The sequence below is a fragment of the Dermatophagoides farinae genome, chromosome 3, assembly GCF_024713945.1.
Source record: "Dermatophagoides farinae isolate YC_2012a chromosome 3, ASM2471394v1, whole genome shotgun sequence".
Taxonomy (NCBI): domain Eukaryota; kingdom Metazoa; phylum Arthropoda; class Arachnida; order Sarcoptiformes; family Pyroglyphidae; genus Dermatophagoides; species Dermatophagoides farinae.
The window spans coordinates 1,809,939-1,836,803 of record NC_134679.1 but is presented as its reverse complement, the minus strand read 5'-3'; the positions used below and the strand labels follow the sequence as shown (position 1 = coordinate 1,836,803).

Here is a 26,865-nt window from a genome sequence, read left to right as displayed (position 1 = left end):
TTTCGATCTAGCTTTGCAGCTGCTGGACATAAAATGAAACAATCGCAATATTGCGATGATGATTGGGTGATGACTCAGTTGATTTTGTTTTTTTTTTGAGTTTTTTTACACTCTCCAAACTGAAGTTTGATGTTCTGATTTATCATTGATGATGGTGTTGATTTATTAATGGTGCTATTATCATAATCACATTATCATATACGTTGGATTTGTTTGTCGATGACAACAACAAATGATAGACAGTCTTTTCTCCTTTGCCTTTTGTTGTTGTTGTTTGTCATTGTCCATATATACTCATTTTCGAATTCATTCTGAGATTGCTGAACAAAGGTGTTGATTTTGTGTATGTGTGTTTGTGATAATCATCATCATCATAATCAAAATTTCGAAAACTTGGAATTGATCGTTTTTTTTCATCATCATCATTTAAACTACACAAAGTGAAGAGAAAAAATTATTAAACGAACTTTCATCGTCAGGTTCGTCATCATCACAATAATAATAATAATAATAATAACATTATATAATTGATTGAATTAATTGTGTAAATTAATTCCATTCAATTCAGCTACATTTTCTGGTTTTCATAATAATAATTTAATAATTGAGTGGAAAAAAACGCCTCTAAATTTGTGGTTTTCGAAAATTGTAATAGTTTTGATTTTGATAAATAATATGCTTAGTATTCTAAGTGCCATTAAAACATCACCATATGATCCTTTAGTTGGTATGTTTCTTTTTTGCCATCTTTATAATGAAAAAATATTTTCATTTCTTTTCACCATATGAAACAGAGAAAGCAACATCGGATCAGAATACATCGGAAGATTGGCAACAAATATTGGAGATAAATGATCGTGTTGCTGTCGAACAAAACGGACCAAAAGATTGTATGCGTTCGATTATCAATCGTCTATATTCCGATGTTCCTTGGGTTATTCTACAAACATTAACAGTTAGTAAATTGGTGAATGATGTGACAATTTTTTTTTCTACAACAACATTTTTCATTATTATTAGCTTCTCGATTCATTGGTAAGCAATTGTGGTAAACGTTTTCATTTAGAAGTTTGTTCTCGTGATTTTGAGGCTGAACTTTTACGGTTAATTCGTGGTGGCAAAAATATTCATCCAAAAGTTTCTGAACGTACACGTTTATTGTTGAAAAAATGGGCCCAATCGAAAGATTTTAAGAAAGATCCACAGCTTAATCTGATACCGTCATTATATGAAAAATTAAAATCCGAAGGTATATCATTTCATTCATCCGAACCATCGAAACGTAAATCATCAGTTCCGGACGAAACAATGTTGAAAAATCCTGATTACGTTGCCAATGCTGAAGAGGAAGCTCAGCTAGCTAAAGCTATCGAATTATCCATACAAGAAGCGAAAAAACGAGGTATCAAAACTAACGACACTGCACCAGTAAGTACAACAACGTCATCATCATCTAGTTCATCGACCAATCATCATTCGACAACAACGACAACATCATCACTTTATCCATCATTCAACATGTCCGACATGAATAACACAACAGCGTCTACGACGAATAAATCATCAGAGGCAAAAGAACCTATCAAAGCTCGAGCCATATATGATTTCGAAGCAGCCGAAGATAATGAACTGACATTCAAAGCTGGTGAGATCATTCTGGTTACCGATTCATCCGATGCTAATTGGTGGAAAGGCTCTAATCATCGTGGGGAAGGCTTATTTCCAGCTAATTTTGTTTCGACCGATCTAAATGCTGAACCAGAGTCTTGTAAGTTGAAACAATTTTATTTTCTTTTTTCAACCATTTTTTTTTGCTATGGACAGATATTACAACAACAAAGAATTCGGAATCGAAAAAAGTGCAATTTAATGAAGAGGTGAAAGTTGTCAAAGTGGATAAAGATGAAATCAAACCAGAAGATGTTACGATTGATGAGGGCAAAATAGATGAGCTAATGTCAATGCTACAAGAAGCTGATCCAAAATCATTTGATGATCCGGACGAATTGTTACGATCAGAGGGTACTTTTAGATTTCTATCACCATATGTTGACATGTTATTTATTTATAAACTTTCTTTTTAGAACAATGCTCGGCAATGATGCCATTGATTGATCAACAAATGGAATCGATTGATAAAATGAATGCCAGGCTCACATCATTGAATCAACAGCTATCATCTGCATTGAATCTTTATCATGATTTAATGAAGGAAAGTTTTCTCATGGAACAGATGGCTTCAATGCAGATTCAGTCGCAATCAATGAATCCATACACGGCGGCCACGGGTCAACCACAATTTCCAATGGTCAACGGTGTTTTGCCGCAATCTTATCTACAACAATCGCAACCACAACCAACGACCGTTGAAGCTCAACCTGGAAATTATTATTCACAAGCGACAATATCGTCGACGATGTCAACACCGGCGGCTACAGGCTCGATACCAGTGTCTTATGGCACACAACCGGTCTATCAATCCCCATATACAATTCCCCAACACGGTGTCTATCAACATTCGGATGTGAATCATATGAATCAACATACTCAAATACCACAAATGATGATGGCATCAGCATCAACAGCGACAGCAACATCTCCAGGTGGGCAAATCATGATTTCTTCACACCAACATCACATCTCGCAGCAGTCATCAGCAGTAATGACCAGTCAACCGATGACATCCGCGGTAGCAACACCAACCCCACAGGCAACAGCCGTGCCGAATCTTCTCTAAATTCGACACTTAAATACAAACCCCTTCCTTTTTTTTGTTGTGAACAGTCCAGAATTGATTTAATCCTCTTTTCTTTTTCAAAATATTCAGATTGTTTTTCTATAGATATGGATTTGTAAATTTTTGCAATATCACCATACACTTACACCAAATTGATTGGCTATCCGAGTTATTCGAGTTATATACAACCCGACACACATACACACATTTATTTAATTAAAAAAAATTGAAAACTTAATTGACATATATATAAAATGTATTTGTTTCATTGTTCGATTGCGAATGGATTTAGGATTCTTTCACAATCTAGCCCTGGCAGGGACTGATCAACAAGGTTGACATTTTGTTTTGCTTCAAATTTTTCATTATATTATTTTTCTCCTAAAACAGCGTACTTGTTGATCAGTTTGACATTGTTAATACTCGTTTATGGTCCATTCGTTCTTTGGTATTTTGATGGCTGGTATCGTTTAATTCAACATTTACAGCTTCTAAGTCGTTTTTGTTCGAAATTTTACAAACATAATAAAGATAAGAATAAAATGAAAAACAATGATGAACAAACACCATTAGCATTGAGATCATCATTGGATTTTCGTATTACAAAACCATTGAAATTAAATCTAAGACGATTGGTTTTAACACAAGCCGATACTAGTGAACGACATTCAAAGTCAAAGGTTGGTGTTCGAAAATTTGGCGTACTACCAACGAAAATGTATTGATGGTGGTGGATGATGATGATGATAAAATTTTCAAAAAAAAAAAAAAAAAAATAAACACACTGTGCCATCTATTTGTGTTTCGTGAAATTATTTCTATTATTATTATGCACGCGCATGTCTGAATCGAAAAAGAGCAACGAGAAAAAAAAACCGGAATACTCACTGTGTGTGTGTTGATGTGTTTAGCAAAAAAAAAAAAAAAAAAGCTCACCCGAACAAATAACAATAACAATTCAATACATTGAATGTATGGCAATGATGGCAGCACTATTGCCGAAATCGTGTTGGTCTGTTGTTCGTTGTGGATGATGATAATTTTAATTTGTTCATTTATGTGTCGTGTGATATTTATTGGAAAAAAAATTGTGAAATTCGATTCAATTCATGATCATACAATTAATAAAGCAGAAATTATCAACTGTTCCAGAATGTTCTTCACTTAAATCATTGACATCAACAAGGATCATCCAATTTTTTGTTTGATGATTACATCATCGCGATCATTGAGCCGATTATTTTCAATTCAACCAATGATATTATTTGGAACCAATCAACTAAACAAACAATTTGGTTTACATGCAACAACGTGTGTGTTCATTCTGTTCATCGTTATTCTATATATATTCATTAATTGAACTATTGTCTTGTGCATCGAATATTTAATTTTTTTCTTGTTAAACATTACATTTCATATATTTTTTTTTGTTGATTGAATTCTGAAATAATAAATGAATAAATATCTTCAAACTCAAAAACAAATCATAATTCTATGAATGATTGGAATTTGAATGCAAGAATGGTAATAGTAATGATTTGAATTTTCAATAAAAAAAAATATTAGCATATTCTTATCAATTATAATGATGATAAATACATATCATATATGATCAGGGCAATCCGGATTTCGAATTTGCATTTACAATTCTTGCATTTATCAATGGATTGATTGATTGATTGATTGATTGTTTGCGGATATACCATCAGTGAGGACAATTTACATACCAATTGAATCATCATCATTCATGTTCATCTTGGATAGTTTGGTTAGATTCGCAAAACGATTGGTCATCGTTGGAGCTTCGCAATTTATACAGCAGCAGCAGCAACCACCGCCATCACCACCACCACCACCACAAACAGTACAAACTTGTTCAATCGATTGTAGCAGTAGTGATCACGATAATCAAACCAAATCAATATTTAGTCCATCATCATCTTCACTACCTCATCCCCTTCCACATCCAACCCCATCATCATTATCATTACCATCATCATCATCATCAGTGAGAACTAAAAAACAATTACGAAATCGTACCGATTCTATAATTACGAAAAATCGTTTCTACAAAGAAACTATTACAACTAAACATAGACAGATTGTCATTCGCCACGATTCGAATGTTGCCAATCATACTAGACAACAGCAATTACGAAAAATTGAAACAAAAAAAAATCTAAAGAAATCATCAGACAATTGTAAATTGCTTCGACGTTCAAGTCGAATTCGTCAACGTCAACAATTACAACGGAAGCCATCATCTCCTGGTTTGGCTATTGTGACTAAAAAATCACGATTAACATCAGCTATTTCGACTTTGGTGCAAAATAAAACTACCATCTTAACTCGTAAATCGAAACGAAAATTGAAACATATTCTACGTTGTAACGATAGAAATTCATCATCATCGTCCAAGTTATTAATCAATGGTGATGTCAATGATTGTCATCATCGTTTAAACAGTATGGGACATAGTGGTTCATATGATTCACAAACATATTCATCATCAACCATGTCTGATTATCATCATCATCATCATCATCCATCATCTAAATATTCATCTTCATCATCATCATATAAAAATCATCGTAATCGTAATAATAATTCAGGTAATTCATTCCGTTTAATTTTTTTTTATTGACAAATTTAGCTAAACAATTTTCATTCACACAGAATATTATCGGAATCATCGTTACAATAATTCTAGCCGCTATGATGATGATGTAGTCAATAAATATCGAATTAGCGAAAACTACAGAAAACGTCAACAACAATCACCGTCATATAGTCGACGACGGGATCGAAGATATAATCACAGTGATTCATTCGAATCATCGCAAGATTTTGATGCTGGCTCACAGCAATCATCATCAATTTCCGATTATCACAATCATAATAAACATCGGTCCGATTATCGATACCGAAACCGATCATCGTCACGGTCGCGACAACGTTATGCCAATCCAACAATGTACACATCAATGAAAATGAATTATCGTAGAAAACGTGATGATCACAATGGTAACGATGGTTACAAATCTAAACGACGTAGAATTTCTAATGATGATTATGATAATGGCGATGAATATCGTGGACACTATCCACATTGTCGTAGTCGATCTGATCACCGTCAACATAATCATCGCCGTCGTCATTCGAACAGTGATAATCATTGTAGAAGAAGATATCGACAACAATCTTGTTCATTATCATCGGCCGAAGATGGTCGTTCCCGACGAAAACGACAAGATTATAATCGTAGATCATCGTCATCAACACGTAGTACATCATCATCATCATCGATATATACACATTCTTCATATTCATCAACTTCGGAACGATCTCATGAAAGGAGAAAACATTCTGAATCCGTTTCCGTTTGGGTAAGTTGATTGTTTTTTTTTGTTTTTATTTTTCTAAAAAAAGCTGCCATCACAAATCTAGTGTGTAATTTGCAATAAGTTTAAAAAGATCTTATAAATAGAAATGTTGATCTTGATCTCTATGATGTGATTAGATTATTTTCGTTAAACATATACCATGTTTGTTTGAGTTTGATGATGACAAACTAAATGATTGGATGGTAAAAATGATATTTTTAGCTTGTAAACAATATTTATTACCTTAGTTTTTTGGTCGATTTGAATCTAGAGAAAAAAAAACAAAATTATTGTCATAATCATTTGTATGTATACCCTTTTCTATGCAATTATTATATCTATATATCTGAAAACAATTGAACTTGGCTGAATTCACAATTCATCCTATTGTGGATGAAAATGATGATGATGATAGCAATTGGCAAGTTACGGTTTTTGGCGGAAACCTTTTCTGTTTGTCATCTTGAAAAGAAAAAAAAATGTTGGCTGACAATCATGTTTTAAGATGATTTCATTTACATATTAAATGAACATCAATTTCACTATATTAGATGGATGGATGGGAATGAAATACACATTTTTTTTGAAAAAAAAATGAACGTCAAATTCAATTTTCTTAATATAATTGGTTTTTTTAACCCATGCACACACAGTTCACCTATACTTGTGTACACACAAGGTTGATACATACAGTATATGATCGATTTTTTTTCGCTTTTTTTTTCATAATAATATCATTGTTTTTTTTTCGTTTATCTTTCGATCCATTTGGTCAACAACAATTATAGATACAAGTGAATACTATAATATCGTTGTTGGATAAATCAATCATTATTGAATGTTGAATATATTTTGAAACATGAGACATGGTTATATGAGCATCCACAGATATTTTTCAATGGATTAGTATGATAGTGAACGAATTAGGCAAAGAAGGAGTAGTACTATACAGTTATATGTCTTAGCTGTTTTCGTGGTCGTAGTCGGATTGAATGATTGAAAAAAAAAAATTTTTTATATGTCATTCATTCTCAACTTGTTTGTTTGTCGTCATTGATATTATATTAGTATATTGTGATTAACACAAATGTGTTGCTTCATAGTTGATAATGAACAGAAAAAGAATGGAAAATTCATCTTCATCGTCGTCATCGTCGTAGTTGGTGATAATGTGTAATTTACATTCTGTTCTTCTCATTGTATTGCTTTATAATAATAAAATTTTCATTATCCAATTATTTTGAGAATCATTTTCATCACTTTCATTATCATTCTTTTTGCTCTTAAATTGAGTGTTTGTTTGTGTGTGTGTGTGTGCGTACGTAATCAATCGATGAACAATCATCATTTAATTAATATTCAGTTTAGTTTAGTGATAATGAATTCAATGTCATCATAGCCATGTTTTTTTATGATTGATAAAAGTGTCCAGTTATTATTATGTTTGAATCACCGGCAGATGGATGAAATATGAACAGAAACAATATCAATTTCCAATCATAGTGAACTGGCATTACCTATTTGTATTCATCTATCATCAATAAAATAATGTCTTCATCCGGTGCTTCTGGTGATGCGGACTATCCGCTTATTAGTGATAAAGAATTGATCTCACAAAATTCTATCAACAATGATCATCATCATCATCATCAACCACCACCACTACGTCGTGGTTCATGGAAAAGTGTGGGTCAACAACGACGACGATCATCATATCGTATAATTGATGATGATAGCCATTCGGATGATTGTCTTATACGTTTGATCAAAGATGCCTGCCTTGCTCATTGTCGAAAGAATAATGTTAAAATTAACGATAGTAATGTATTGAATATATTGAATGAAGTTATAGGCGACATCAAAATGATCATCATGATTGATGAACGTAATACTGATAATGATCAACATGTACCTAATAAATCGTCAACAATCCATATGGAACAAATGTTTAGTGAAAGAAATTCGGCCATGATGAAATTTATCGATTCATTGACTAATCATATCCTCAATGATTGTCTTGAACGATTGAAAAATACACCGCCCTCACTGGCCGTGGTTGATGAAGATTCATTTGAATCGAAAAAAGTAGAAATTTTTACCGAAATAATTCCACCCAAACGACGACAATCAGTGATTAATAATCATGTTGATAATGTTGATGATGATGATGATGACAAATGGTGGAAATGTCAAGTTCCCAGACGTAAACGTGTAACAGAAATCTATATCGATGCTCCAGATCTAAATCATTGTATCCATTTCTATCATGATTTATTTGATTCATTTTCATTGCCATTGCAATGGATTCAACCGGAATCAATGAAAATGAATGATCCACGACAACAGCAGCAACAACAACAACAACAATCGTTTACACCACCAACACCAGTTGATCTTGATCTAAGTGAATTTATTCAATGCCAAGTTGAAGTACGACAGATCGGTACATCGATCAAATCTACTCGACAATCTCGTTTTCTTCAACGTCGTCGTCTAATTTCCTATGCTGAAATATGTGAATATCCATTAGTGTTATGTATTGATTTCTATTATATTTCGGGTTTTGTTCCACGTTGCGAAATCCGTTGCCCAACAATGGAACGTACACCTGAACCTCCTGAACAACAATCACCAATAGAAGATGATTTATATTTTGATGAATATGCTCCACGTTATTATAATGATCAAGAAGCGGAAGATCCTGAAGTATTATTGCAAAAATTACAAGAACAACAAGATTATCTTGAAAGACGACGACGTTCGAAACATTTCTGGTGGGAACAATCACATGATGATCATATTCAAACAAATTTCAATAATGTCTATGTGGATGATGTTAATAACAACAATAACCAGAGTACAAGTGATTATCATGAAGAAGATGAAGGACAATTTGATGAAGAATATCGTGAAAATTCCTATGATCATTACATACTCGATGATAATGATGCGATTCAGTCTGGTCAAAAAGTCCGTTTTGCCGATCAAATTGATCATGTAAGTTTTGACATCTATTACAAATTGTTATTTTTTTCGCTGTTGTTCTAAATTCCTTTTTATGAGGTTTAATTTCAAGTTGAAAATTATTTTTGTGTTTCTGAATGTCAAAATTCTTAGCGCCAACGAAGCAACAAGTTTTGTCTATTAGTTGTAATTCAGATTCTTGATGTATGATTGGTGTCGCACTAGATGCCGTTATTTTTTCTCTATGAGAAAGAAAGAAAAAGAATGATTATTCTGATAATTGATTATTATTTCAAATTGATAATTATGCGCATGCATTAGATTCTATGTTCATCTTGTGATTATGATCATCATTATTGTATATAAAATGAGATTCTGTTTAGCTAAATGTTTGTTGCGTTTCGAAATATTATTCGATTCTGTGTGGATTATGCACTTCATCATTTTCATCATCGTCGAAGAATTTGATGCCAAGTTGTGTGATGATGATGATGATGTTTTGCATTTTGTTTTTGATTTTCGTTCAAACTAAGCTTGTTGCATCTGTTGTTGCCATCATCAAGCAATCTGTATAGATAGGTTTTGGCAACAATTGGAAATCTTGATTATTGTGATTCCTGTTGAGCTAAACAACTTTGTCATTCCCATCGTCAATGAATAAACCTTACGGTAAATTGTAACAAATTATGTTGGATGAACATTCAAATGTGTGTGTGTGTGTCTACGACATTTAATGTCCCTATTCTGATTTTTTTGTGTCTCTTTTGGGCTATATAATATAAAATTGTGCTTTGTGCACTTCTATTTTTTTCGAAATTAAAATTTTCAGTCCAACAGGTTAGTTGATTTCAATAATTAATTTCCGGTATTGATAAATTCTTTTTCAATTTTCCATTGTGTTTTATTGAACAACATTAATCGATACATTGATCAAATTTGGGATGAAAAAAAATATAAAGAAAAGTTCAACATACATACATATTTTTTTGGTTGCCAATCACAAGAATGATCATATTACGTCGTTGATAGCAATAACTTTATATATTGGCATTCTGTTCATTGGATTGCTTTTCCTTATTGATATCTATTCTATTTTCGATTGGTTGGCTGATTGGTTGATGGCAACCCAATCATCATCATATCATCATATAAACACGCACCCGAAACAAACATTTAATGAACATCTTTTTTGTTGGATTGCAACATTTAAACAACAGAAACAAACTGTTGAATTTTTTATTACCCTGGAATCGATTCTCAAGTTTGATCGATTGATTGATGGCTGTTTGTTGTTTGCAAGCGAAAAATTCCTGAACAAATTATTGTAGACTAGAATTTTTAAAGAAAATCAAATTTAAATAGGTCTTTAATGGACATTTGATTCAAAGCAAAACGAATAAGCTACTGCAGCAAAAAAAAAGTAGAAAATTGCAATTAAACGGCAACTATGATGCTAATGTCGATGATGGATCATAATCAGCAGAAATTACGGCAACAGCAAATGTTTCAACAGCAGCAGCAAGAGCAACAGAAAAGAAGAAATTCTTCCCATTACGATCAATGTTCGCTGATGAATCAATCCACATCGGCTATATTGACAATGACAAATGGTGCTTGTGTGCATTCATTACCATTAAAATCGAAATCTTCATCAGCATTGGTCATTCCTACATCACCGTTATTAGCACAGGTACCACCATCACCTGATGCCATCATAATCGGTGGAAATGTTTGTGTCAATATGAAGACATCAATGGAAAATGGAGACTATCATCGGCAATCAGATAGATCGTTATCAAAAATGAAATCACCAACAATGGATAAAGTAAATTCATTCGAAATCATTGAAGAAGAACCGGATGCTGATTCTTGTTCTGATGATAATGATGATCATACTGATGGTAGTGATCAACAACAAAAAGAAAATACAGCAACTTTGACCGATGATGATACAGATAATCCATCAATCAGTTTATTTACTAATCCAGATGTCCGTTCGTCCATCAGGAAACTATCATTGGATCAGAATTCATTCTCATCATCTTCGAATGATTCCGGATCCAAAATACAATCTTCAAACGATGAAAAACCATTGCTAAAACCACAACAGCCATCACGACTGGTAAAAATTCCATGGTCACCACAACCGCAGGCACCAAAAGTTCATCTACAAGTTGTGAATAAAATATTCTCACCACCACCACCACCATCTCAACCCGTCATTGGTGTTTCACAACAAAAACGTCATTCAATATTATCATGGACCCGAAAACGTGCTCAACGTTTCATGTCAACATTTGGACAATCATTGGATCAATCCATACAAACGGTTCAATCATTTCTATCACCTCCACCGGAAGTTGTGTCACGTAAAATTAATAATCACACCACCAATACAGGCATATCCAATAATAGGGTGACGAGTAAAACATTAAATGCAACTAGTTCATCATCATCATCATCATCTTATTATCGTAATCTAAATTATCACCTGCAACTACAACAACAACAGCAGCAGCAACGACAACAGCAACGTTATGTTCCAAAAGGTGATCCATTCTGGTATCATAAATCCTATTTTAATAATAGTAACCAAACGAATGACGACTTATTGAATAATCATACAATCAATAATCAAAGTCATGGTTTCAATGGAAAAACACAGCAATCAACAACATCTCAGGTTCATTATCCTCAAATGACTCATAGAACAAATCATCATTATCAGCTCAATGGCCACCATCAGCATCAACATCAACAATCTCTTCACAATCAACAGTTACATTATCATCATCCACATCAACATCAACAAATTGCCCAACAACCAATGATAAAAAATTTAAGTCAAAATTTGGACCATTTCTATTATGTCTATGAGAATGGCTATATCAAAAAGATTATGGTATGTGTGTCCTCTGTTTCGCTTTTCTAACAAATATGCAACATTGTTTCGTTGTTTAAAATATTCATACACATACATTGATTGTTTGGATGTTCTATGAGAATATTCTATGAATGTCAACGATGTGTGGGCGAAATGTTTTTGTTTTTACATGCAACGTCTAATTGTCGATTTGTTCTATTTTTTCGCTTCCACTTATAATGGGAAATCAACATAAACCCAACATCTAAGATGAATGAGTAGAAAAAAAATTTGATAAAAAAAACTCAAGTTATTGGCGTTAAACCCTTTTTTTAGCTTTTTCGATCAATTTTTCTTGACCTTAATAAATCAGTCATTGGCTTTGAATCCAGATGTGATAGATTTTTCCACTTAGAAAAAAAAGTCAATTGTATATCTATGGCAACCATACAAGGAAGTGATGTTTTTGTTTTGTTTTGTAAAATTTTATACCTATAATTATGACACATTTCATGATTTTTGATTCTTAAATCCAAATTGGTGGAAGAAAAAAAAGGCAAAAAAAAATTCAAATTTCAAACAATTTTTTTATGCCATTACATTCCATTCAGGATTTAAATTAAATTGTAGGTGATGATGATGTTGAGAGCCCATATATTAAATGATCTGTATAGATTTGACCTAGATACACGGTGCGATGAACAGAGAAAGTGGTTAAGGATCTTCATTTACAAAAAGAAAAAAAAAATTGTGACAAATCGTGTAGGTTTCCAATCATGACGGTGATGAACGATTTAGTCTGTAACATTTTGGTCATTTTTCTACTCTCTTTTTCTCTGTATGTTTTGCAATCGAAAATTTCCCATTTTCGGTATTTTGAATTTTTTTTTCTCTAAATTCAATCCGGTTACTTTGAGTATGATGAAAATATCAATCGGTTGACAAGTAAATGACTCAATAATTTTTTTCATTGGAAATAATGACAAATTTTTTTGTTTGTTTAAAAATGTGATGATGATCCACAAATCAATTGTTCATTCTTTACTATTGCAACAGACAAACATTGCTTTTTCAAGTTTTTTTTAAATTCATCGGAATAGAAAATTTTATTATTGCCATCAAATTTGCTAGGAAATGAGAAAAATATTGTTTCTCATTCATCATGAATCTTTACGATTCTTTTGCTTTTCATTTTTGTTTTGACATTCGTTTTCTAACTGAGAAGCGAGGCCATAACTTAATCGTCTTTGCCACAGAATTAACAAAAAAAAAAAATAGAATAATGACAAGAAACAACAGAAAACGAATAAAGATTAGCGAAAAAAAAGTCATCTTCCATCGTTAATGTACGGACATTTCTAAGGAAAAACAAAATGTTGAAAATTGAAATCAAATTTCAATTCTCCCGACATATTGCTGTGAATTTGCGAATGATGGGATGACAACAAACATCAACCCGGTCGATACAATCATCATCATCACCACTAAAATGATGATACATTGGCACGCAAACTCTAACTCTTATAACTTATGCTAACTTTACTGTGTAATGAAAGAAACACGCGATCACACACCGATAACCTCGATTTACACATCGGTGCCATATATCTCCGTTGGAATTTGATGATGCTGCTATTTTAGGTTTGTCTTTTTCTCCTTTACTAATGGTGGCTGATTTTCAATTTTCTTAAAAATCAAACGATATCGCCGTCATCATCTTGTTACGCAAATTTTTGTTTTCCAGAAAACAAAATCTGATGAAATTAATTTTTTCTTCAATTTCTGCTACCAATCTGATAATGCGGTCATCACCAGTGGTTAATCAGAACAAGTCGGTCGGTCAATGTGTAATGATCTTACCCCATTCAATAGAAATGGTTCACTATGACTGTAGATGCTGATGTCCCATATAATGCAAGTCGAACTTTTTTTTTCTCAATTTAACTTGCAATTGGGCGAACACTTTTTTTTTGAATAAAAAATTAAACGGACATGAATAAGGTGTGCATTTTGTCGATCATCGTATGTTTGACCATCTTTACGACCTCGAATCATATTTTGTTTCTATTTTACTTCATTCAAATTCATTCTCTCTCTCTCTCTCTTTTTCTCGTTATTACAAATCGAATGGATAACATAACCGAAAGTCATTGCAAATCTCACCTCATCATCAGTTTATTCCATTCTCTATGACTACTCTTATTATACTGACATTATCTTGTTGATAATATCGGAAAAGCGCCATTGATGAAGCGAAAGTTTTTAGTCCGTCTTGATTCATTTATTGACTCTTTTTTTTCTTCACTCTGGTTTCGGAACATCAATTCGGTGGATCAACTTCAATGAACCGTTTGTTTTTTTTTCGTCAAGAAATAAATCACCATCTTCATTCATTCATTTATTCACTGTGATGGAGTAAACCTTTCCAAGTACAATGACACTTTTTTTTGAATTTAGTCAAATTGTATCTGAATCGTCAATTATGACATGATTTTTTCTTCTGATGAGCTGCTGCACTTCGACAGTTTATTGATGCATAAAAATTTCATCCCATCATAATCATAATTATTAGTGTGTGTGTGTGTGTGTGTCTTCCATTCTGGTGCTTGTATAATTACCAAGTGTAAAAGAGAAATGACACGGCATTTTGTTGTAAACAACGAACGTTTTTTTTAAAAAAAAAACAAGATATGAATCCAATCTATAATTGAAGAAAATGCTAATCGAATCATAATCATTCATTTTGGATGTTTGGATCCATTGTTGCTGTTATTATTGTATCTGTTTGGCTATTATTAAAACGTCCTAACCAAAAAAAAAAAAAAAAACTTTCATTTCATTTGCCGATGTCGTTAATTTCAACAATGTTGCTTTCTTTGCAACAATAGTCAATATCTTTGTTCTCAAATTGATCATTGTGGTGTGTGTGTGTCTATGTGTCTTTGTTATTCATTGTTATTATGAAAAGAATCTTTTTTTTTTTTGAATAAAAAAAGAAACCTAATTTTATTGATGAAAAAACCGCAATTGTGACTTTTTTACACACACACACACTCATACTATAAAGTGAACAACTATTCGATTCAACCAAAAATTCAAAATTTGAATGAAACATATAAACAACCAATCAAAGAAGAGTATATTTGGTGGTTGTTTTTTTGATTTTTTCGGAAAAATTTTCAAGAAAAAAAACCTCCTCATTTTCTCTATATCTTGGGTTTTGTTTGAAATTTTATCTCAACAATAATCATTAGATTATACTGCGGTGATATCGTCCATGTCTTTGTGTTCCTTAAGTAAATGTGTGTGTGTGTGTGTGTGTATCACGGCATTGTACATGAAGATAATCGAATTTTGTGCACGCGTGAATGTGTGAAGATATTCCAGTTTTCTTTTTGATTTGTCCATTTGCCATATATTCAAGATTCACATCAGAAAGAAAAAAAACTGTCAAGTTTTATTTTCGTTTCTGTCCTATGGCTGATAAATTAATTCTTCATCGATAAAGTAAAGTTCGTTGGCCATCATCATCATCATATTTATACTAATAAATCGAACATTTCATATAAATTCGAATTTGATCATCATTTCTTGTTTGTTTGTTCGTTTTTTTTGGGTGAAAACGTTTAAACGAATTTATTTGTAACGAAAAAGCCGACAAGAAACAAGAGAAAAATTCTAAAAATAAATTCTAAAAATCCAAGCAATCATCCATCGTTTTTGAACAAACGAAAAAAAAATTATTATTCCTTGCCAAACGACACATGCACACACTCACTCTCACATACATTATCATCGTGCACCCACAAGATTTTTTGAGAATAATTGGAAAAAAACTTCCTGGATTCTTTTCATTCGATGGTCGTTGATTCATTATTATTATCATTTTGTTCACCCTAATCATTCGGTTGTTTGTTTTAATAATAATTCAAATTAACCATATATACAGTGATCATCGACCTCAACATTATCTTCGAATTCTATTCATTTGGCTGGTAATTGTATTGTATGAATTATATATTTGATAATTCTCCAATTTTTACTCTCAAAACTTTGAACATTGAAATCAGAATTTCCTTGATGATTATTATTACCATACGCAACCATTTTTTTTTGGCTTGGTAAATTAATTAAAAGTTCATTTGCATTCACTGTGTGACGAAGATTCGATTGTGTTCCTGAAAAAATATCATATCACATCAAATGTTTTGTATAAAAACAAATGACTAGAATAAATCATTCGACATTTGAGAAGAACTTGAACGAATAACTTGTTGTTGTCATTTTGATCAATTGACCTGTTGATGTCTTGGTTGTGAAAATGTATTGCACATCATCTTCATCATCATTCTATAAACGCTATCATAAGGATTATGAATCATCATCAGCGATGGGTAATTATCAATCGAATTCCTATTATCCTAGACAACTTCATAATTATAATCCAGATACAATGATTGATTCGAATCAAAATCGTCATTATTGTCATATTGAACGAAAATATCCGCTCAATTATTCATCTTCGACATCATCCACTGCTTCATTATCCAGTTCTTCTTCCGGTTATTCTGGATCATCAACATCATCATCATCAGCAGTGTCATCATCGTCTTCGTGGTCATCGCAACGTAAATTGTATCCATCTATTTCGACCACGAGTTATGATTTTTATGATAGGAAAAATGATGAAAATAATAGTAATATTCGTGAAAGAAATTTACAATTAGCACGATCATATACATCCAAACCAACAACAACAACATCATCATCATCATTCGCATCTACATGTACGAATTTTTTATCACGCTTTACATCGAAGCTTTGTCTAAATGATCAACAACAACAACAACAGCAGCAGCAATCACAACGAGCATCCCGTTATAATGTGGCTGATTCGATGATTGATCATCTTAATTGTAATGGTGAGCATGGTGATAATGATAATGATCATCCATCAGTGCATAGATATCGATATCGTAATAGTGGTTATGGTAATGGTGATAACTATAATGTAAATCATGTTCAATCATATCGGCCAACAACAATGACATACACAACACAACGGCCATATCAGCAACAACCACAGCAAGTAATTACATCATCCAACTATAATAACAAATCGATAAGAATCAATCATAATAGAAACAATAATAATATCCAAACTATAGGAAATGGTTCCTATTCAACTAGTTCCGGCTCTCGATTATCAATCATTGATCAACATCGATTGCCACCGGTTTATCCGGCAACAAATAATGATCATCATTTATCGATTACCGGACGTAATTCAAAATATCAAACTAAATCCAAATTATCCTATAGTGCTAGTAATGCAAGCCTTAATCACAATGATAATGATAGCGTTCATAGCATTGGTCCATCCTATTTATCGAGCACATTGACATCAACTGCTAAAGCGACAAAGGCTACAGGTTCCTATACATCGGCAATGACCACCACACGTACGAATCGTTATCATTTTCGTTATCCATTCTCAGTTCATACATCCACTACTACTACATCTAATGACGATAGCAATGCATGTTCGACAACGAAAATACGATCAACAATGAAAGAATCAACATTTTTGAATGATAACCGCCAGCGTTATCAATTACGATACAAAAGTACTACTTCCGGACTTTATAGTAACGGTCTAACAATGTATACGCCTTCCTTATATCGAGATGGTGATAAAGAACCATCGTCATTCATTTCTTCAACGGCCAAAAATAAATTTCCAACGACAACGATCACACCATACAGATCATATTTGACTCAAAAGAAATCCATTTCAAGGAATTATACACGCGTTTTTGATTCAGGTTTCGATCATAATGATTCGGTTCGTATTTGTTTGTTTGTTGTTATTATGTGGGTGTCCTTGTATGTTTGTCTGTTTATGTATCTATGTGTGGGTACCATCTATTAAATTTAGCTTTAATCCAAGGTATATAACAGACAGGCAGAGTTATTTGAATTAAACGCATTTTACGAATTCAATGTTATTAACCCCTATGTTAAAACGACGAATGAACGGGTTCTAGCAGCAACAACAACAACAACAACAGCAAAAAAATGTCTATGTTCGAAAGAGAGTAGATAATAGTCAATTTGAACTTTGATTCAATCTGACTCAATTTCAATTTATGATAAAAAATTTCATAAATATTAAATTAATTTTCTTTTTCTATTCTTTTTCCTTTTCCCCCATTCCCTTTCATTTTGCTTTTGAATAATGGTCATTCTTTGTTTTCCCGGTTCTTGTTGTCTTATATTACCGGTCGATTTATTCACATATCTGAATAACAATAATGATGGCAATGATGATGTTGATCAAAAACAGTCTGAACGAACAAGTGATGAAGATCGAAGTTCCAAACAACAAACGCATCATCAATCACAACAGCAACAAAAAAGTGATCATCATCGTAAAGGTGGCCATAATAATCATAACAATAACAACAGCAGCAATCATCATTATCATCAAAAAAATCAAACTGAAAGTACAACAACCATTGAAGATGATCAACATGGACATTTAATCTACAAAAATGGCGATATACTTCAGGATAAATGTAAGTTTAAAAAAAAATCTTATTCAAACAAATAAATTGTTTTTTCGATCATCGTCAAGAAAGACATACAAACAAAAATAATCACAGTCACAAATTATTGATATCCTAAATTGATACTATAATCTATTTAGGCAAATTTATTTAGTGTTATTTTTGGAACAGAAAAACAATGTTTTAATGATGATCTACTAATTTTGTTTTGTTTTCTTATTTCAGATGAAATCCTTGCTACACTTGGTGAAGGTACCTTTGGCAAAGTGATTCGTGTTCGTAATCTCAAAACGTAAGTTGAATTGATGATAATAGCTAATTGATTTGATCCTAATAATCTGTAACTATAGTAACAACGCATTGGCGTTAAAAATCATCAAAAATGTCGATAAATATCGCGAAGCAGCAATGTTTGAGATTAAAGTCTTACAAACCATTGCTGAACGTGATCCAAAAGGTCGAAAGTAAGTGAAACATTAGTGTCATTTACAAACAACAGCAATTCATAATCGTTTTTTCTCCACACACAGTCTTTGCGTACGAATGTTCGATTGGTTTGATTATCATGGCCATATTTGTATAGCATTCGAAATGCTCGGTCTTTCCGTATTTGATTTTATGGTAAATGTTTTAAAATTTTAGAAAAAAATTTATTCAAGTATTATTTTTTTTCTTGAAAAAATCTATAGAAAGATAACAATTTCCAACCATATCCTATTGATCAAATTCGCCACATTGGCTATCAGCTGATATTTTCTGTGAAATGTAAGTTAATTTTTCATTGACTAATTCAAGTTTTAATCTCTCGTTTATTCCATATAGTTTTACATGAAAATGAATTGACTCATACAGATTTGAAGCCGGAAAATATTTTGTTTCTCAATTCCGAATATGATGTTGAGCTCACCAAAAAGGTATGTCACGTATCTACTATCATTGTTTTTGTTTTTTTCAATGTTTTTTTTTTGTTCTTCCCTATCTAGCGTAAAGAAATACGTCGAGTAAAAAATACAGACATTCGTTTGATTGATTTCGGTTCGGCTACATTTGATTATGAACATCATAGCAAAATTGTTTCGACAAGACATTATCGTGCACCCGAAGTCATACTTGAACTTGGCTGGAGCCATCCTTGTGATGCATGGAGTGTAGGATGTATACTGTTTGAACTCTATCAAGGAATGACATTGTTTCAGACACACGATAATCTTGAACATTTAGCCATGATGGAACGTATCCTCGGTCCTCTTCCCTATCGTATGAGTCGAAAATCAAAGTAAGTCTTTGTTGATTATAATTTCATTTTTATTTAATCAAAACAAATCGAATATCAGGACCAGATATTATTATCATGGAAAATTAATGGATTGGGATGAGCGATCCGCTGCTGGTCGATATGTACGTGAAAATTGTAAACCATTACATCGTTACATAATACAACCGGATAATGATGATCATCGAAATTTATTCGATTTGATCTCACAACTATTGGAATATGAACCGAATAACCGTCTTAGTTTGCAAGATGCATTGGATCACCCATTCTTCAAACGCCTTCCATCCGAACAACGGCTACATGATGATGATAAAAGCTAAGTGTATTAACAACAATTAGCTCAGCCAAAAAACAACATTTTTTCTCTCTTTCATCTTTCATTCAAATTACAAATTTCATTCATTCGTCATGATGTTTGATTATAAAACAAGTGTCTATTGATTGTAATTGGCCATTCACATCATAAGTGTTGTTACACGACGTCATTCTGTCAAGTGATAGGAATTTTCAATTTGAAATGATTGATTGATTGATTTTTTTTTCATTCGTCTTTCATATTCAAACACTGATACAACACACACATATATTTTGTTGTCACCTTAAATACTTTTCACAATTTATAACTATAAAAAAAACACCCTTGTATACACCTACCCACCTTTTAATGTCCCATTTAGATCTATTTGTGACAATATACATTGAATTTGTTTGAATTGAAATGAAATTCTATTCATTTTGATGATGATTAAACTAATGCTTGAATGCAGATGGGGGAGGCAATGTCCACCAATCTTTTCAAACCATCATCCTTGTATAATCATTTCCGATTTTTTTTCAATTAGATTTCAAATTTAATAATTTTTTTTTGTCATCAATTTTAATGAATTTCAATTGAATTATGAATAAACAGAATTGAATTCTTATTGTGTGTGTGTGTGTTTGTTACTCATATCTAGGTACGATGAACTTTCGAATGTTTTTTCATCTTTACAATCTACTATGCCGTATAATAATAATCAGACAAACCTCATATCAACCTACACATTCATTAAACATACACACATGTTACCCTCTCTTAGTGAATGTGAATTCTTAGTCATCGTTTAAACTGTGAACCGGTCCATCTCGAACCAAATCTATCTGGAGCAATTAGTAATGAAGAGAATCACAGTGAGGTTATCGAATCGGTCTATGACCGAATAACATCTACACACAAACAAATACCATTTCCATATTTGGCAATCGGTATTGCCGTCATCATCAGTATCTAACCGATAATAATGGCGTCCAAATTGAAATTGTACTTGATAATCATCATCTCATTTAGTTTTGTTATAGCCGTTGTTGAAACTATTGTCAATTCTGTTATTTACAACATTTATACCATTTTCTATGTTGACCTAAAAGGATGTTGTTTGTTCCCGTGTGCGTGGATGTGTTTGTTTATTTTTTTTTACAATTTGTTTGCTTTTTTCCGAAACATTTTTTGGTGTTTGTTTTTTCTTTTGCCAAAAAAAAAAAATTCGATGACGTTTCGAATGGCACGTTTCAATCAGTCCATGAATTGGTGGTCGAAAGAGGCTGCAAATTTATGTTTTCTGACTTGGTTTTATGCGTCGACTCGAAAATTCCCATTTTATTTTTTTTTTTTTTTTGATTATAAATTCTCATTATCCTAAATTTCTCTTTTAACATTAGAAACATTTTCATTTTCCTTTTCTTTCATCCATTATTGATCATCATGACCAGATGCACATCATCATCATCCTCCATTGATATTTACCGTTATTATCGACTAAAACAATGAAATTTCACCAATTGCCGAGAACAATCGATCGCTTTATTCAGACTTGATCATTGCATCGATTCGAATCAACATTGAAATTTCATCGTTATCACCATGATCGTAATGAATGTCAATATTGATGAATTTTTTTTTTTTTGACTATCGGTAAACATTGATCGACAGGAAAAAGCATCTTTCACACAGTCTATGTATATATGAAAAGGGTGACAAAAAAAAATTTTTTTTTGTGTTTGCCATTTTTCTATAAATTGTGTATGCAGTGTTCAATATTTCATCAATGTTATAAATTTATTTTTCATTTCATCTCAATATTACTGTGTTTTATATATAATATGTGTGTGTGTGTGTCACCACTCTTTTTATAATAGAACCACATATGTCGTTTGATTAATTCTTTTTTTTTTGTTGGCAATTTAGAAATTTGTTTCCAACCACTTAAATATAATCAGCTTAATTGAATTTAATTCGAATGAAAATTGTAATTTTTACACAAGACAAATTGATAATTGAACGGTTGTGTTCGAAATTATTGCGGTTTGTCGTTGTCTATAGCAAATATCCAACTTGTTCATCCAAGTTATCATCTCATTAGTTGTATGTCTCAATATGTGATTACATAGATTGAAACGAAAACAATGTCATTATTGTATTGGAACTGTATAATCATTGTACAGATATTAATGGAAATAATATCCTGTCAAAACATTGGAATCCATGAATTGAGTCATGATTATAATTTGAAAAAAATTGATGTTCAACATGTACAAAAACTTCCATCATTTCTGGATACATCGATTACTTATCAATATCGTTATGAACCATTACCGAATACTACTGTTAGATATTTCTTAGCCAAACCATGGCGTTTACGTTATGTCGAATTCCATGATCGAATCCATGATGTTCGAATCTTACATCGACAAGCACAGATACGTTTTGATCGTGTTCGTCGAACGCATGAAGGAATCTATAGTTTATATCAATTCTATTTCCAACAAACATCATCACATGCTGATCATGATTATGATGATGATGATGATTTAAAACAGAATTCACCATCAAACCATGCTCGCCTTGTACATTATACACGTCGTGATTTCAATCTAGTCGTACATGGTAAGTGTATTGGCAATGTTCAAACATTTAATGGATGTTTATCTAAATAAACATCACATCCATGTTGTTAAAATTAACGATCGAAAATATTTTTGGTAACAAACAAAACATTCTAGTCATTAACATTTCAAGGTTAATCTAAATCAGTAACTAACTATGATCTGGTTTGTTTCAACAAAAAGGTCTCAAAAAAGAAAGAGAATTCTGTCGAGATAATGCTGAATGTGAGAGTGGATCATGTCCATCATTTTATTGTGTATGTAATCGTCAAACACCAGTATGGTTAGAAATGGCTAAAATCTGTTTGGAAACAAAAAACATCAACGATACTTGTCATGATCATATCGAATGTCAATGGAACGGTGGTCCAGAAGCTGAATGTTTTAAACATCAATGGTCTCGTTGTCGTTGTCGGAAACCATCGGTTGCCATAAAAATTTCTTCCACACAGTATCACTGCGTTCACATGGGTATGTTGTTACGTTTATTATTCTATTTCAATTCAAATAATGATGATTTTTTCTTGTTTATATTTGTCGGATTATTTTTCAAAAAAAAAACAAAAAACAAAAAACGAAATTCTCAACATGGTTCATAGCCGAATTAGGGCAACCATGTATCTTTTCGAAGCAATGTACATTGTCGGGTGAAAATCGGTACTGTAATGGTAGCTATCGTTGTGACTGCCTACCCGGTTATTATCATCGATCAAATAATCATCGTTGCATCTCGTCATCATCATCATCCAGCCCAATCCAGCACATCAATCGACTGCCAATATTTATTCTATCATCGTTCTTGACAATCATTGTTTGTTATGATAAAATCAATTTTTCTTTATAATTAAAATGAGAACATTGAGATTCTGGTCGTCTTTGAGCTTGATTATTACAACAGAACAACAACAAGAATATTCACCCAAATAGCAAAGACATTTCAAAGACAACAATAGACACAGTTATATGTTTTTGTCGTATGTAATTGTAGGCTTGAATTTCATCACTTTTAACCACAAATATCAAATCATGATGATGAAATGTGGAGCAAAAAAAAAAAAATAAAAGTTGCCAATCATTCTCGAAGATAATTGCCTGGGCGTGGCAAGGTATCACAATTCTGAATTGCTACCTCTATCGATGAATTTAATTGAAAATTATGAAGTTGAAAATAGGAACGATTTTTTTTATGATATGAACTTGATTCAATTAGAATCGAAAATTCAATTTTGAATATTTTTTTTTTGTACGTCATATCTGATTGGGCAATGTTTAATGCAGGCAATAAAAATAAAATTGTTATTGTTTGTTGCTGATATTTGAGGCGGTCCTTATAAAAAATATAAAAAAATATCATCAATCGACGACGCAATTTGTTTCAAGTTATTTTTTTTTCATTTGATTGAATGAAAAAGTATACATACAACGCACACTTTGTTCTTGAACAGACAATTGTCGGTCATTTTATATAACCCATTGTTGAAAAAAGTTGGGCAAATCAAGAACGAAAAAAACAAAACACACTACCCATTCGTTCATAAATATAAATTGTTTATAATTGGTATGTTTCATATTTTTTTTGATGATAAAAAAAAAAAATTTTCAAACTTTTATATAATTTTATTTGTTGTATTGTTCCATAGGTTCCTGAAACAATTTTTTTTTGTTTTGTTTTATTGCCGTATAAAAATGGAAGAACAGAAAAAAGATGATAAATCAACTGCTGCTACTGCTGCTGGTTCTTCTTCTGGTGATGCCGATGCTGGTGCTTGTAGTAAAATAATGTCCCAACTTGATAATCTAATTCGTACACATGGTGTTCATGTGGTAGCATTGGCAGCCCTTGCATGTATTGGTCTTCATATTTACAATCGTTATGGTAAACCTTCGAATTAGAAATAGAAGAATTACATTCATTCTACTTAAATTGTAAACACACACACACACACACATACTACTCAGAGGAATTATTTCTATCAATCGGTATTAGCATCAATTATTATTTCTGTATTAGAATCGAAATCAGTCGAGTCGTATCAATGAATTGCTATCATTGAAATATTGAAAATGTAAAAAAAAACAAAAATAAATAAATTTATATAAACATGTTCATGTTTTGAAATTTGTCTACAATTTTTAACTATAAAATTTCTCTAAATCTAGTTCATCATGACCTTGCTCTATATATAAAAAAAACAAATTTCCATTTCATTTCCTTTTTTTTCATCAGATTTATTTCATCGGTGATGATGTTATCAATGTCCATAGTTTATTGTTTTCAGATTCCATTGTTTCATTCGTTTCGATTAGCTGTAATTGTGAAGATGGAGTTGGTGATACCAATGCCCATAGATTATCATGTTCAGGCTCTTTAGTTTCATCATTCAATTCGGATATCGTACTAGTCATCACTATTTGTTCTGGTTTTTCCGTTGTAATTACATCATCATTGTTCACTGAAATTGCTGCTGGCGAGAATGGTAATTTTGGTTTTTCATTATAAATACGATCATATCTTTTCATTGTTTTTTGGATCCATGGTAAATAGGCACTAACACGAGTATAGATTCCAGGAAGTTTCGGTAATGCACAGCCGATTCCAGCACTTACTACGCCAATAACGGTCGATCGTTTGCTATATTGTCGGTGATTATCATTGGTGAACCTGAATCACCTTGACAAGCATCCTTACCACCTTCTTCGAATCCAGCACATATTTGTGTTGGCCTATGAAAATAATGATGACAATCATCAACTATTTCGACATTCGAATATTTTCATTGCTCTTACCTGATGGTCAACATTTTGCCCATTTCTCGATACCAATTAATGCATTTATCATTATCAACGATAGGTAGATCAACTTGTTGTAATGTTTCAGCTGATGCTCCTCCTTGTTTCAATTTACCCCATCCAATTACAGTGGCTTTTTTCTGGATTTGCCTAGCCGTTACTTGATCCGGTAAACAAATTGGTCGAATATAATTTGTATAGGTGATCGTTTCCGGCAGTCTAATTAATGCCAGATCATCTTGAAATGTGGTGAACGTGAAACCCGGATGAGCAATAGCCAATACATTATCAAGAATTGTCGACATCGGTTCAGTGTTATTATTGCTTCGAAGATGTGAACCTAATTTTACACGAAATCTCGACGATGGAACACGGTATACACAATGTGCAGCTGTCAGAACCCATCGGCCATTGATTAATGATCCACCACAATGATGACGATTATTTAACAATAACGAAATCATCCATGGATTATTGCCATGTACAGCATTTGAGCCGTTGATTATTTTTGGATAACGAGTCATTCGTCGGCCACAATTACATTCATTTAGATTTATGTAATTGAAATTATCAATTACATTCTCTTCCATCGTAACAGTCGTTGTAATATCATCGGAATCCAATCCAAATAATGTCGTTATTCGAGGTTCTGGTGTTGTGGTTGGCAATGCTGTTATCATCGATATTAAATATAATGATGATGATGTGATAAACAATAATTCCATCATTCTGGCCATAATGAACGAGAAGAAAAAATTCAATTTTTTTAGAAAAAAAAAATTAATTTTGAATTCTTCAGGAAAAAACCAGCTTTTTATATGAATCAAACAGAACAGTTTTGAATGTCGATGTTTATTTCAATCTAACAATCGAAATTGTAAACCATCAATCTATCATGATATGAAAGTGAGATCAAGGATTGAAACATGGTCGACATTGTTTTGGAACAATCGAACTATCATTTGATCGAATGTGAAACATTGATCACAAAATTTGATTGGACAATGACGATTTCTGTTCTATGACCAGGATATGATAATCATATTATTACCAACAACAAAAACCAAAGATCATTTCAACTCCACATGCACATATGGTTATATTTAGCCTAATTTTATTATTTTTTCGTTTCGGCCATCAATCCATCGATCTTGGTTGATCAGACAAAACGACAAAATCAATGTAACACGAAAACGTGTGATGCTTTAGCACATCAACCAACAGACAAAGCATGAAACATAAATCTCAAAACCTTGACCAAATTTAATAATGATTAATATAATCATCATACCCAATAAATTATTATATAAAAATTAACATTATCCATTCATTAATTCATTTAAACATTATCAATGACCGAC

The 26,865-nt window shown here is 32.2% G+C and overlaps 4 protein-coding genes across 4 annotated transcripts; 3 read left to right on the top strand and 1 right to left on the bottom strand.

Annotated features, from left to right (window-relative positions):
• The first annotated feature begins 51 nt into the window (after positions 1 to 51).
• LOC124498483 (CDC like kinase darkener of apricot) lies at positions 52 to 20,715 on the top strand. Its single transcript, XM_075729740.1, has 15 exons — positions 52 to 727; positions 795 to 955; positions 1,021 to 1,768; positions 1,825 to 2,022; positions 2,085 to 2,213; positions 4,573 to 5,349; positions 5,414 to 6,123; positions 18,294 to 18,525; positions 18,742 to 18,808; positions 18,867 to 18,980; positions 19,047 to 19,137; positions 19,206 to 19,281; positions 19,339 to 19,430; positions 19,500 to 19,792; positions 19,851 to 20,715. The coding sequence occupies exons 1-15, from the start codon at positions 676 to 678 to the stop codon at positions 20,110 to 20,112; spliced, it is 4,002 nt and encodes a 1,333-aa protein (XP_075585855.1). The 5' UTR covers positions 52 to 675; the 3' UTR covers positions 20,113 to 20,715.
• On the top strand, positions 2,752 to 3,462 carry LOC124498488 (uncharacterized). The gene is made up of 2 exons (XM_047062247.2): positions 2,752 to 3,071; positions 3,128 to 3,462. Exons 1-2 carry the CDS (start codon positions 3,020 to 3,022, stop codon positions 3,460 to 3,462), a joined length of 387 nt encoding a protein of 128 aa, XP_046918203.1. The 5' UTR covers positions 2,752 to 3,019.
• A 577-nt stretch (positions 20,716 to 21,292) lies between the features above and the next one.
• Positions 21,293 to 23,576, top strand: LOC124498597 (uncharacterized). Its single transcript, XM_047062381.2, has 3 exons — positions 21,293 to 22,715; positions 22,898 to 23,185; positions 23,314 to 23,576. The coding sequence occupies exons 1-3, from the start codon at positions 22,235 to 22,237 to the stop codon at positions 23,556 to 23,558; spliced, it is 1,014 nt and encodes a 337-aa protein (XP_046918337.2). The 5' UTR covers positions 21,293 to 22,234; the 3' UTR covers positions 23,559 to 23,576.
• A 1,114-nt stretch (positions 23,577 to 24,690) lies between these two features.
• LOC124498501 (venom peptide isomerase heavy chain) lies at positions 24,691 to 26,811 on the bottom strand. The gene is given in 3 exon segments (XM_047062260.2): positions 24,691 to 25,350; positions 25,353 to 25,438; positions 25,502 to 26,811. Coding segments are annotated over 3 exon segments (1,233 nt in total). The 5' UTR covers positions 26,242 to 26,811; the 3' UTR covers positions 24,691 to 24,943.
• Between the last annotated feature and the right edge of the window lie 54 nt (positions 26,812 to 26,865).

What these genes read in the sequence shown, in the direction of transcription:
- LOC124498483 (XM_075729740.1), top strand. Translation starts at nt 676, where the DNA reads ATGCTTAGTATTCTAAGTGCCATTAAAACATCACCATATGATCCTTTA. An exon ending in ACCATATGATCCTTTAGTTG is followed by an intron (nt 728 to 794) that starts GTATGTTTCTTT and finishes CATATGAAACAG; the next exon opens with AGAAAGCAACATCGGATCAG. An exon ending in CGAATTGTTACGATCAGAGG is followed by an intron (nt 2,023 to 2,084) that starts GTACTTTTAGAT and finishes CTTTCTTTTTAG; the next exon opens with AACAATGCTCGGCAATGATG.
- LOC124498488 (XM_047062247.2), top strand. Translation starts at nt 3,020, where the DNA reads ATGGATTTAGGATTCTTTCACAATCTAGCCCTGGCAGGGACTGATCAA. An exon ending in GGCAGGGACTGATCAACAAG is followed by an intron (nt 3,072 to 3,127) that starts GTTGACATTTTG and finishes CTCCTAAAACAG; the next exon opens with CGTACTTGTTGATCAGTTTG.
- LOC124498597 (XM_047062381.2), top strand. Translation starts at nt 22,235, where the DNA reads ATGTCATTATTGTATTGGAACTGTATAATCATTGTACAGATATTAATG. An exon ending in TTTCAATCTAGTCGTACATG is followed by an intron (nt 22,716 to 22,897) that starts GTAAGTGTATTG and finishes TTCAACAAAAAG; the next exon opens with GTCTCAAAAAAGAAAGAGAA. An exon ending in GTATCACTGCGTTCACATGG is followed by an intron (nt 23,186 to 23,313) that starts GTATGTTGTTAC and finishes CATGGTTCATAG; the next exon opens with CCGAATTAGGGCAACCATGT.